We start from the raw sequence: 13899 nt of genomic DNA on the forward strand, positions 1-13899 counted from the left end.
ACCCTACCGTTCGACCCAGCCATCCCACTCCTTGGAATTTATCCAAAGGAGTTTAAATTGATAAACAAAAAAGCGGTCTGCACCCTAATGTTTATTGCAGCACAATTCACAATAGCCAAGACCTGGAACCAACCTAAATGCCCATCAACAGTAGACTGGATAAAGAAATTATGGGATATGTACTCTTTAGAATACTATACTGCAGTAAGAAACAACGAAATCCAGTCATTTGCAACAAAATGGAGGAATCTGGAACACATCATGCTGAGTGAAATAAGCCAGTCCCAAAGGGACAAATACCATGTGTTCTCCCTGATCGGTGACAACTGACTGAACACCAAAAAGGAAACCTGCTGAAGTGAAAGGGACACTATGAGAAACGGTGACTTGATCAGCATAGCCCTGACTTTTAATGAACAACTTAATACATTATCCCTCTTAGTATTTTTTTGTCTGTTCTACTTAATATGACTGGTTTAATTCTGTAATTATCACACAGTTATTCTTAAGTGTTGAAAATTAACTGAAATGTGATCCCTGTTAAACATAAGAGTGGGAATAAGAGAGGGAAGAGATGTATAAGCTGACTTGCCCCAAATGGTAGAGTTGGAAACATCCCAGGGGATTCCAATTCAATCCCATCAAGGTGGCATGTACCAATGCTGTCTCACTAGTCCAAGTGATCAATTTTAGTTCACAATTGATCATAATGAAAGGACTAAGAGTCAAAGGGATCACATAAACAAGTCTAATACCTGCTAATACTAACCGATTGAATAAATAAAGGAGAGAGTGATCCAACATGGGAAGTGAGATACTCAGCAGACTCATAGAATGGCAGATGTCCTGAACAGCACTCTGGCCTCAGAATCAGCCCTAAAGGCATTCGGATCTCACTCTGTGAGTGAGATCCCAGTGGAAAGAACAGGTCTTCAAAGAAGGAGGTACCTTTCTCTGAAGGGAGGAGAGAACCTCCACTTTGACTATGACCTTTTCTAAACAAGATAAGAGTCGGAGAACTCAGAGGGCTTCCATAGCCTTGGAAACTCGTGACTGGAGCATAGGGAGATTACTGATGCCATAGACAGGAGTGTCAATTTGTAAAGTCAACAACAGGAGTCACTGTGCACTTGCTCCTCATGTAGGATCTCTGTCCTTAATGTGCTGTACATTGAGATTTAATGCTATAACGAGTACTCAAACAATATATTTCACTTTGTGTTTCTATGGGGGTGCAAACTGTTGAAATCTTTACTTAATGCATACTAAACTGATCTGTTAAAAAAACAAATTATCAATTCCCAAATTCACAACTTGACTCTCACTGGGATTAAACATGACAATAGGTCTGATCTGATTTCATCATCATTTAAAAAATCATCTATTATTTTTCACTTTATGTTTCTGTGTGGGAGCAAACTGTTGAAATCTTTACTTAATGTATACTAAACTGATCTTCTGTATATTAAGATAATCGAAAATGAATCTTGATGTGAATGGAAGGGGAGAGGGAGTGGGAAAGGGGAGGGTTGTGGGTGGGAGGGACGTTATGGTGGGGAAGCCATTGTAATCCATAAGTCGTACTTTGGAAATTTATATTCATTAAATAAAAATTTAAAAAAAATGTCAGCAAAATTATAGAATTGCCACATCATTTGTCTTCATTTTTTAAATTCTGGTGCTTTTTTTATACTGGTGGTAAATTATATTTAATAGTTATTAATTTTTAAACATGCTATTCTTTATCTTCTTTATTATTTCTTAATATTAACAATTTTTATAATATTGGTGTATGCTCATTTGCATGAAAATAAATGAAAATGTTTTTAAAGAGTATTTAATTCTCTACTTTATAAAATTAGGGGAAGATACATGTTTATATTGAAGTTATCATTCTTGTGTTTTATGTTTTCAGAAAAATATTGATACATTTTTAAAAGGAACAAAGTGGAAAATTAATTTTAAATAGAAATTTTAACATGAATTTTCAATGTTTAAATTATTCTGATACTCTAAATATAAATTGTTTAATATTGATAGCTGTGAACTAATAGTAGAGTTTAGTTTTCCGTATATCTTGGCCTTAAGGTGTATTTGTAGGTTTGAAATAACAATACTAACAACATGATGTATTGTGAAATAGCATATTCCAGGTGTCGTGCTTAGTGCTTTGTATGTACTTCCTTGCCACATGTTGAGTGTAGTCTAGGAACTCCTAATTTTGCCATTTTAATCCTAAATTATCTGAAGCCATTGGAGGTTATGTAATTCACTTAAAGACATAGGAAGTGGCAGTACAAGATTTCAAACCAGTCCAAAGTAGCCTCAAAACCCTAGCTTAAACCACTATAATATGAGTGTTCACAAGAGTACTGGGGCTAGCTAATAGTATAGAGGCTGGAGTATCGATTGTTAAATATTTGGGGATTTTACAAGCTAGTTCTTTGAAATTAGCTATGAAAAGAATTGCTACAGATGGGACCATTTCTCATTCACCTCTTCCCCTCCTTAACCAATTGATCAGCACAGCCTTTACTGCTAAGGGTTTGTCAATGTTTTCTTCTGTATGAGTTAAAGAAATGAATACCAGGCAAAATATTTTTATTTTATACCAAGTAATTATTGGCTAGAAACCAATAACACTTAAGAAATTATCTATGAATAGTTAGGGAATAAAATAAGAAAAATATTATAGTTGTAATATCTAAAGTGATCTCTTCGAGAAGAAAATTATGAAATAATGTACTCTCTCTTGTTTTCAGTGATAGTGGAAAGTGGAAATATAATGTCTTTTGTGGCTTATATTAATTCTGGATATTGTAACATCTATAGAAGTATCATAGGACTTGTGAGACTACAAACGAATAAAGTGGTAAGCTTAAATTTCTGTATTCTCTTTAATGAATAAAGTGTGTTGGAATCCTTTTGGATACTTATGGCCATCTTTTACTATTAATTTGTAAAATTTCAATTTTTACCTGTTTCAGTTTTTTTCCTTTATGTTGTGATGAGATATAAAAAGGTAAGTTATGAGATATATTGAGTTGTAAGATATATAAACAATTAACATTCTAGAGTACTTAACATGCTTATTCCCCACAGAAATGCAAATTAAAACCATAATAAGGTATTATTTAAGGTATATCAGATTGACTAAGGTGCAATTCACCGTATAACCTAGCAATTCCACTCAAGATATTTATTCAAGAGAAGTGAAAACCTATGTTTACACAATGTCGTACAAAAATGCTTATCACCCAAAAAGTAGGAGTAATCCAAATGTCAATGGACATGTTGAATGGACAGAAACCTGGTGGTGTGTTCATACATTGGAATACCCCACAGCAGGAAAAATAACAAGTAACACATTGGATGCAATTGTAGGACATCACGTTGAATGAAATAAGCCAGACACAGAAAGACAAACACCACATCTTCTTCCTCATATGTGGGAACTAAAGTTAAAAATAGAAAAAAAAAAAAAAGAACAAAAAAACAAAAATGAAATCCCTGTGTGTATCAGTATTGCTGCAAATATTTTTTGTCAAATTTTGTTTTATATCTCTGTCAACCCAATGGTTAAGGATGTTATGCAACTATAGGTTTAATGATGTGTGATTACTTTAAAATTTACTATAGAGGTGAAATGCTCATTGTCCATTTGATCCTTGTGTACATCCCTGGCCTACATCCTGCAGAACTAAGGTCTATTTACTTGTTGTTCTCTTTATTTACTAGAGCATTAAGCCCTTGACTATAATTTTAGTGAAAAAATATGCTATTTCAGAAACTAAAAAATAAAGGAAAGAAAGGGAGAAAAAAAAAAGGGGGAGGATAGGAGAGGGAGAAGGGGAATGATTTCCCTTTGTATTAATATTCCATTACCATGAAAAAGTAAAGTATCAGAAAAAACATTTCAAAATTTACAAAAGAACTGTTTAGCACATGCAAGAAAATGGATGAATTTCAAAGTTGGGTGAAACTGTTAAACTCATAAGACTACATTCTATATAATATCATATTTATGAAATTCTAGAACAGGTAAAAAACTGATATATATATAAGATAAAACAGGTAAAAGAAATGTTTGCACTAATTTTTTGTTGGTCACGCGGTCTTCCATGGAATTCAATGAAATATGTAAGCTGACTTGAATTCTGCTATACTAGACATATTCAGTGTAAAGATTTTCCATTTGTAGAAATGAAAAATTGAATTATTTTATCTTTTAAAAATATTGATTTATATATTATTTCAAAGGCAGAGTGACACAGACACACACACACACACACAGAGAAAGAGAGATTTTCCATCCACTGATTCACTTCCCAAATGGCCACAAAAGCCAGGACTGGGCTAGGCCAAAACCAGGAGCCAGGAACTTCATCTGGATCTCCCACATGCGTGGCAGGAACTCAAGTACTTGAGCTATCATTTGTTGCTTCTCAGGTACATTAGCAGGGTGCTGGATCAGAAGCAAAGTAGCTGAGACTTCAACTAGCATAATGATAACTGATGTGAGTGTCCCAAGCAAAGGCTTAACCCATTGTGCCAGCACACACATCCTGAAAATTATATTGTCTCTGACCTCAGAATATTTACCAGAGACATCCACTTATTCCAAATTTATGTTCACCCTCCTTCCCTGAGGGCTATATATATTTTTTCCTGTTTTACTGCTCTCTACATTCCGCTGAGTAAATTTCCCAGAAAAGGTCATTTGGGGTGTGTACTTTTGGTCCATTAAGGTTTTAAGGCCCCTAATTTGGAATTAAATTGCTAGTTTCTTGAGTAAAATTTCACTTTCCATATATTTTTTCTGTATTGAACAGAAATCAAAGGAGGGGATTCTTTCTCTTTTAATTATACCAGTTTTAGCACTATCACCTCTTGCTTGTTATCTTTCTTTTCTATCAGTCCAGTAATTGTGCTTTGCAACCTGAGCTGAGGCAACAAATGGTACCTCACAAAACAGTAAGCTAAGTTATACAAGATGATGTCCTGGGATCTTGAAAAATGTTTTCTAAACATTTCATGGATTGAAAAATTTAATTGGCAGATCATTAAATATAAATATTTTAACTTACTTGAAATATGATGAAGTTGTCCATTAATGTACTATTGTCCTGGTATAATTTTAACATCTGTATATATGTAAATGTTTTCTCTAATTTGAACAGAATTGCTAGTTTATTTTAAAATAATATATAACAAAATTATTCCTGAACAAGTGAGTTCTTCAAAAAAAAAAAAAAAAAAAAAAACTTCTTCATTGAATCATTGAATGAAAGTGGTTGATTAATCATCTGTATCTTCTACAGAAAAAAATTCCGAAACTTGTCTACACGGGTAGACTTAAGGAGAAGGAGTCCTTTGGTGAGATTAGTGTTCTTCTTCAAGACCCTTTCCCATGCACAATCATCACGGGAAAAGAAGTTGAGATGGCGATCATTGAAGACAAGGACATATTTGGTAAGTGTATAAATGATTTTAACATATCATGTTACTGGATAATAATATGAAATAAACTCTTAAAAAGTTTAGAGCTATTTCACAGTAAAATCGGGACTCTCAATTAAGTATGTGTTTTATGTTACCCCCAAGAAGGCATTCCCCTTTGCAGCATTATATTCTGACTTAACTAGGCTACTTTAAAAATATACTAACAATATTTCAAAAGACCTTGATTTGAAAGTACTAAACTATTTCTTCTGATTCCCAAGTTACCATTAATAGCAACATTCCCTACTTATCTGGGACATCTTTTGGCTTTTAACTCTTAGGTTATTTTTGCTTTTCTGTTTTTGGTTCAGGTCAAGTATACTATCCTCAATGTACAGTCTTGAGCAAGCGTATATGAAAATCTATGGCTTGCGGTGTTTAAGCCTTTATCTGAAATTTTTGAGTTGTAGTGATTGTAAAAAAATATCTATGTAGCCAGTATTGTCACTCAATATAGGCCATGTTTTTTTTTAGAAATTAGGCTAACTGGTACAAGGCAAATGTACCGTGGGCTCTTCTGTGTAAATCAACATTTCACACATTTGTTATTCAAAGTTCTCCAGAGAAACAGAACCAATAGGATATGTATAAATAGATTAATAGATTTATAATGGGAGTTGCCATACCTGAGTATAGCAGCTGTTTACAAACAAGAGAACCAGGAAAGCTGGTGCTCTGATTTGGTCCAAGTTGAAGGCGTGAAGAAAAGGGAAGCTGATGGTGTGGCTTCTCAATTTGAGGCTGAAGACTTACAAACTGGGGTTGAGGTTGGGAAGAGTGTGTAAGTTCCAGAGTCTGAAGCCCCAAGAACCAGGAGTATAGATATAGAAAGCTAGGAAAATATGGCTGTCCCAACTCAATAACCATGTAATAGCCTTTCATTGCTATTTTTCACATGCCTGAGTTTTGTTACTATATGAGTAAAAATAGTCTGTTTAGCTTACAATTGTCAAGCCTATGATTGAGTGGCTCTTGGATTTGACGTCTGGGGAGGCCTGGATTGGCAGGTCACATAATGACAGATGGCCTCATTGTAGGACTACAAGTGAGAGGAGATGATTATATGGCCAGACAAGAAGCCGTAGTAAGACAGGGGAGGGTGCAGGTGTTGTTGCACAGCAACGTATATTAGACCTCCTTTGCCTTCTGCAGTTTAAAATTCAAATACAGAGTGTAATTTTAGCTGTGATTGTGTGTGTGCTATTCATGTTTTACATTTGATTCCAGCATTTGTCCATTTGAGACTGATATTATACAACTATTCACACAATCTGTTAAAAAATTCTCTAAACATAAATGTACTTGAGGACTATATTTTGCTTGTTTTCCCACAACTTATAAGGAAATAAAATGCTGTGTGAATTTTAGAAAGTATTTTTGTTTATGCATTTAATTATTTTATATTTTTCCAAGAGATTAAGAATTACATATTAAAAGTAGTTCTGATGAACTAATTAGTGATTAATTTTATTCAAGGATAATCTTCACACATGAAGAGCAATGATGTTAATTTTCATTTTCATATTACTTTATTCTGTCTCCATACATTCCATTCCTTTTATCATCTGTAACATGAAACTATCTTTATAAAATAGCATAAGGAAGTGCCTAAGAGAAAATTAAATTTACCTTAAAAATATCAAGTTGAAGAGAAAAATGAAGGTATTAAACAAGAAAAATAAACATGAACAAAGCCCAAGATATATTACCTTGTTATCAACAGCTAGTATCAGCTGCATATTATGTTCTTGTTAGTAAGAATTGTTCAAATTAGGGTTGGTCCATTTAAAAATAAACAAAAATTAAGTTTAAGCAAATGCAAATTATTCTTTTGAAAATAATGCCACTGAGAATATAGCTTATTTGAATCTTATTTTTAGGGAGGTAATATAATTTTCAAAAATTTTTTGGTGTCTTTGAAAGGCAGAGTAACAGAGACGGAGTCAGAGACAGAGACAGAGAGAGGGATATCTTCCATTGGTTGCTTCACTGCTCAAATGACCAAAAGAGCCTGGGCCAGGCTGAAACCGAGAACTCCATCCAAGGCTCTCATGTACTTGAGCCATTATCTGCTGCCTCCCTGGTGCATTATCAGAAAGTTGGATTGAAAATGGAGTGTTCAGAACTCAAACTAGGCACACAAATATGGGATTTGGTCATCACAAGCAGTACCTTAACCTGCTACAGCACAACACCTTCCCCAAATAGCTGTTTGAATTTTATTGGTATCTGAAATTGTTATGCCACCACTTAAACAAGTATACTACATTTGAAATGAGAAAGAATTGCCTTTTATATAAACAATGAATTACTGCTCTCTCTCTCTCTTTTTTTTTTTTTTTTTTTTTTTTTTGACTAAGTGGACAGTGAGAGAGGGAGAGAGAGAGAAAGGTTTTCCTTTACCGTTGGTTCACCCTCCAATGGCCGCTGCGGCCAGCGCACTGCAGGCGGTGCACCACCCTGATCTGAAGCCTGGAGCCAGGTGCTTCTTCTGGTCTCCCATGCGGGTGCAGGGCCCAAGCACTTGGGCCATCCTCCACTGCCTTCTCTGGCCACAGCAGAGAGCTGGACTGGAAGAGGAGCAACGGGGACAGAATCCGGCGCCCCAACAGGGACTAGAACCCGGTGTGCCGGTGCCACAGGCGGAGGATTAGCCAATTGAGCCGCAGCACCAGCCAGCTCTCTCTTTTTTTTAAAGATTTATTTATGTATTTGAAAGGCAAAGACACAGAGTGAGGGGGTGGGGGGGGAGAGAGAGAGAGAGAGAAAGAGACTGAGAGAGGGAGAAAGAGAGAGAGCCTCCATCTGCTGGTTTACTCCCCAAATGGCCTCCTAAAATCCAGGAGTGAGGATCTTCTTCCAGGTCTCCCATGTGGATGGCAGGGGCTCAAGCCCTGAGGCCCTCTTCCTCTGCTTTTCCAGGTGAATTATCAGAGAGCTGGAAGATAAGTGAGCAGCTGGGTCAAAAACCACCACCACATGGGATACCAACATTGCAGATGGTGGCATAACCCCCTGTGCCACAATGATGGCCCCTAATTACCACTTTCATTCATTATCTCATTCAATCACACATGACAAAAAAAAAAAAAAAAAAGGAAATGCTTATGGGTGTAACTTCGGTTTCCCAAAAGTAAGATTCTAGTTTGGCAGAGACATTGATGCAAACTACCTGAAATTTTTTTTCTTGTTTTTAAGCAGGAAGACTGTCCAAAGACTTAGTCTCCCACAATGATTTACTAAATCAAAATCATAAGATATCAGCTTTTTATGACAAGTATAGTAGATATTTTAGACATATATAGTCTTTTTTTACTTGTTAAGATTTATATAAAGGGAACAAATTTCATATATTTTATATATACAGTTTTAAGAACATAATGATACTTCCTAGCTTACTCCTCCTTTGCTCCCACTCTCCCTTCTTCTCTTATTTTTCCTCTAAATATTACAATGTTATGCTTCAGTTTACTTTATAATCACAAGCTTAATCTTCCACTGATTAAAGAATTCATCAAGTAGTAAGTAGAAAAAATACTGTTCCTCAAGAGTATGGAGAAGGGCTTTAAACAATAACCAAATCTCAAAATATCAATTTTGCTTATATGCATTACATTTTTTGTACATTGTATGTTACCACGAATCAAGGAAATTATATTTGTCTTTTGGGGAATAGTTTCTTTCACTAAGCAAAATGGTCTCCAGTTGCTCCATTTTATTGCAAAAGATGGGGTTTCATTCTTTTTATGGCTACTGGTATTCTATCATGTGTATAAACCACAATTTCTTTATCCAGTCATCAGTTGATGGACATCTGTGTTGATTCCATATTGTGTGTTGAACTGCTATAAACATGGGAGTACACATGTATTATCAAAAAGAACTTCTCAACACAGTACATCTCCTTGAACCAGGAAGACATCGAAAACCAAACAGACCCATAACAGAGACAGAAATTGAAACAGTAATAAAGGCCCTCCCAACAAAGAAAAGCCCAGGACCAGATGGATTCACTGCTGAATTCTACCAGACATTTAAAGAAGAACTAACTCCAATTCTTCTCAAACTATTCAGAACAATCGAAGAGGGAATCCTCCCAAACTCTTTCTATGAAGCCAACATCACTTTAATTCCTAAGCCGGAAAAAGATGCAGCACTGAAAGAGAATTACAGACCAATATCCCTGATGAACATAGATGCAAAAATCCTCAATAAAATTCTCGCCAATAGAATGCAACAACACATCAGAAAGATCATCCACCCAGACCACGTGGGATTTATCCCTGGTATTCAGGGATGGTTTAATGTGCGCAAGACAATCAATGTGATACACCACATTAACAGACTGCAGAAGAAAAACCATATGATTATCTCAATAGATGCCGAGAAAGCATTTGATAAAATACAACACCCGTTCATGATGAAAATTCTAAGCAAACTGGGTTTGGAAGGTACATTCCTCAATACAATCAAAGCAATCTATGAAAAACCCACAGCCAACAACCTATTGAATGGGGAAGGGTTGGAAGCATTTCCACTGAGATCTGGTACCAGACAGGGATGCCCACTCTCACCACTGCTATTCAATATAGTTCTGGAGGTTCTAGCCAAAGCTATTAGGCAAGAAAAAGAAATTAAAGGGATACAAATTGGGAAGGAAGAACTCAAACTATCCCTCTTTGCAGATGACATGATTCTTTATTTAGGGGACCCAAAGAACTCTACTAAGAGACTATTGGAACTCATAGAAGATTTTGGCAAAGTAGCAGGGTATAAAATCAATGAACAAAAATCAACAGCCTTTGTATACACAGACAATGCCATGGCTGAGGAAGAACTTCTAAGATCAATCCTGTCGCTCCCCCTCTTCGTGGAGGAACGACACAGGACCCTGCGCTGTTCTTTCGTCTGCTCGGCCCTCCCCGGGTTTGCTGCTGGTTCTTCCCGGGTTGGCTACTATCCCTTCCACCTCCGTGGAAGGGCGGTTCCCCCTGCCACATTCCCCACTTCCGCAGGGGAGCGGCACACCGCCGGCCGGCTCTCTCGGGGGCTGCACAGGTGTTCCCTCAGATGTTCCCCTTAGATGTTCCTGGTGCATACCGTCTCTCTCTTCCTTTATAGTCCTCCTCGGCCAATCCTAACTCGGCTGCCCACACGCCGAGTACGCTGCTCTCCAATCAGGAGCAAGTCCTACAGTTTATTGGCTGAAATGGAGGCAGCTGTGTAGAAGCTGTTTTCTTCTCTCCCAGCACCATATTGTGGGAGAGCAGATAAATAGAATAAGTCTTAATTCCAGTAACAGTATAGTCCGAGTTGCTCCCCACAAATCCCATTCACAATAGCTACAAAAACAATCAAATACCTTGGAATAAACTTAACCAAGGACGTTAAAGATCTCTATCATGAAAATTACCAAACCTTAAAGAAAGAAATAGAAGAGGATACCAAGAAATAGAAAAATCTTCCATGCTCATGGATTGGAAGAATCAATATCATCAAAATGTCCATTCTCCCAAAAGCAATTTATAAATTCAATGCAATACCAATCAAGATACCGAAGACCTTCTTCTCAGATCTGGAAAAAATGATGCTGAAATTTATATGGAGACACAGGAGACCTCGAATAGCTAAAGCAATCTTGTACAACAAAAACGAAGCTGGAGGCATCACAATACCAGATTTCAGGACATACTACAGGGCAGTTGTAATCAAAACAGCATGGTACTGGTACAGAAACAGATGGCTAGACCAATGGAACAGAATTGAAACACCAGAAATCAACCCAAACATCTACAGCCAACTTATATTTGATCAAGGATCTAAAACCAATTCCTGGAGCAAGGACAGTCTATTCAATAAATGGTGCTGGGAAAACTGGATTTCCACGTGCAGAAGCATGAAGCAAGACCCCTACCTTTCACCTTACACAAAAATCCACTCAACATGGATTAAAGACTTAAATCTACGACCTGACACCGTCAAATTATTAGAGCATTGGAAAAACCCTGAAACATATAGGTACCAGCAATGACTTCTTGGAAAACACCCCAGAAGCACAGGCAGTCAAAGCCAAAATTAACATTTGGGATTGCATCAAATTGAGAAGTTTCTGTACTGCGAAAGAAACAGTCAGGAAAGTGAAGAGACAACTGACAGAATGGGAAAATATATCTGCACACTATGCAACTGATAAAGGGTTGATAACCAGAATCTACAAAGAGATCAAGAAACTCCAAAGATCAAAACAAACAACCCACTTAAGAGATGGGCCAAGGACCTCAATAGACAGTTTTCAAAAGAGGAAATCCAAATGGCCAACAGGCACATGAAAAAATGTTCAAGATCACTAGCAATCAGGGAAATGCAAATCAAAATCACAATGAGGTTTCACCTCACCCCGGTTAGAATGGCTCACATTCAGAAACCTACCAACAACAGATGCTGGCGAGGATGTGGGGAAAAAGGGACACTAACCCACTGTTGGTGGGAATGCAAACTGGTTAAGCCACTATGGAAGTCAGTCTGGAGATTCCTCAGAAGCCTGAATATAACCCTACCGTTCGACCCAGCCATCCCACTCCTTGGAATTTATCCAAAGGAATTTAAATTGGCAAACAAAAAAGCTGTCTGCACATTAATGTTTATTGCAGCTCAATTCACAATAGCTAAGACCTGGAACCAACCCAAATGCCCATCAACAGTAGACTGGATAAAGAAATTATGGGGCATGTACTCTACAGAATACTATACAGCAGTCAAAAACAACAAAACCCAGTCATTTGCAACAAGATGGAGGAATTTGGAAAACATCTTGCTGAGTGAATTAAGCCAGTCCCAAAGGGACAAATATCATATGTTCTCCCTGATCGGCAACGACTAACTGAACGCCAAAGGGGAAACTTGTTGAAGTGAAATGGACACTATGAGAAACTGTGACTTGATCAGCTCTTGTCCTGACGGTTGATGTACAATGTAATACTTTATCCATTTTAGTATTTTTTTTGTTCTAGTACCATTGGTTGAACTCTGTAATTAACACACAATTATTCTTAGTTGTTTAAATTTTAACTGAAAAGTGATCCCTGTTAGGAATTTGGAAAACATTATGTTGAGTGAAATAAGCCAATCCCAAAGGGACAAATACCACTTGTTCTCCTTGATAGGTGACAACTAACTGAGCACCAAAAAGGAAAGCTGTTAAAGTGAAATGAACACTAGGAGAAATGGTGACTTGATCAGCCCTCACCCTGACTGTTGATGAGCAGCTTAATATGTTATCCCTCTTAGTATTTTTTTTTGTTTGTTCTACTTAATACTTTTGGTTGAATACTGGAATCAATACACAATTCTTCTTAAGTGCTGAAACTTAACTGAAAAGTGATCACTGTTAAATATAAGAGTGGGAATCAGAGAGGGAAGAGACGTGCAATTTGGGACATGCTCAAGCTGACTTACCTCAAACAGTAGAGTTAGAAACATACCAGGGGATTCGAATTCAATCCCATCGAGGTGGCATGTACCAATGCCATCTCACTAGTCCCGGTGATCAATTTCTGTTCACAATTGATCAGAATGATAGGACTAAGAACCAAATGGATCACAGAAACAAGAATAGTGTCTGCAAATACTAGCTGATAGAATAAAAAAGGGAGAGAACGATCCAACATGGGAAGTGAGATACACAGCAGACCCATAGAATGGCAAATGTCCTAACAGCACTCTGGCCTCAGAATCAGCCCTTAAGGCATGTGGATCCGGCTGAAATGCCCATGAGAGTATTTCAGGTATGGAAAGCCAAGACACTCTGGGGGAAAAAAAAAACCTAAATGATAGATCTCCATGAGTGAGATCCCAGTGGAAAGAATGGGTCATCAAAGAAGGAGGTACCTTTCTCTGAAGGGAGGAGAGAACTTCCACTTTGACCATGGCCTTGTCAAAATATGATCAGAGTCGGTGGACTCAGGGGGCTTCCGTAGCCTTGGCAGCTCATGACAAGAGCCTAGGGTGATTACTGAGGCCATAAACAAGAGTGTCAATTTGTTAAGTCAACAACAGGAGTCACTGTGCACTTACTCCTCATGTAGGATCTCTGTCCTTAGTGTGCTGTACATTGAGATTTAATGCTATAAATAGTACTCAAACAGTATTTTTCACTTTATGTTTCTGTGTGGGAGCAAACTGTTGAAATCTTTACTTAATGTATAACTTCTGTATATAAAGAGAATCAAAAATGAATCTTGATATGAATGGAAGGGGACAGGGAGTGGATAAGGGGAGGGTTGCGGGTTGGAGGGACGTTATGGGGGGGAAGCCATTGTAATCAATATTCTGTACTTTGGAAATTTATATTCATTAAATAAAAGTTTAAAAAAAAGAAAAAAAAGAGTGATATAAATA

General features: G+C 37.0%; 1 protein-coding gene across 1 annotated transcript in view; it reads left to right on the forward strand.

Annotated features, from left to right (window-relative positions):
- The window catches only part of CNBD1 (cyclic nucleotide binding domain containing 1), a 506061-nt gene that overhangs the window by 381335 nt on the left and 110827 nt on the right, over positions 1–13899 (forward strand). Inside the window, exons 9-10 of the mRNA XM_070075280.2 lie at positions 2763–2872; positions 5322–5472. Coding sequence (XP_069931381.2) covers positions 2763–2872; positions 5322–5472 — 261 coding nt within the window. The remainder of the gene's footprint in view (positions 1–2762; positions 2873–5321; positions 5473–13899) is intronic.

This window comes from Oryctolagus cuniculus, chromosome 6, assembly GCF_051225735.1.
Source record: "Oryctolagus cuniculus isolate XC-2025 breed Fujian yellow rabbit chromosome 6, ASM5122573v1, whole genome shotgun sequence".
Lineage (NCBI taxonomy): Eukaryota > Metazoa > Chordata > Mammalia > Lagomorpha > Leporidae > Oryctolagus > Oryctolagus cuniculus.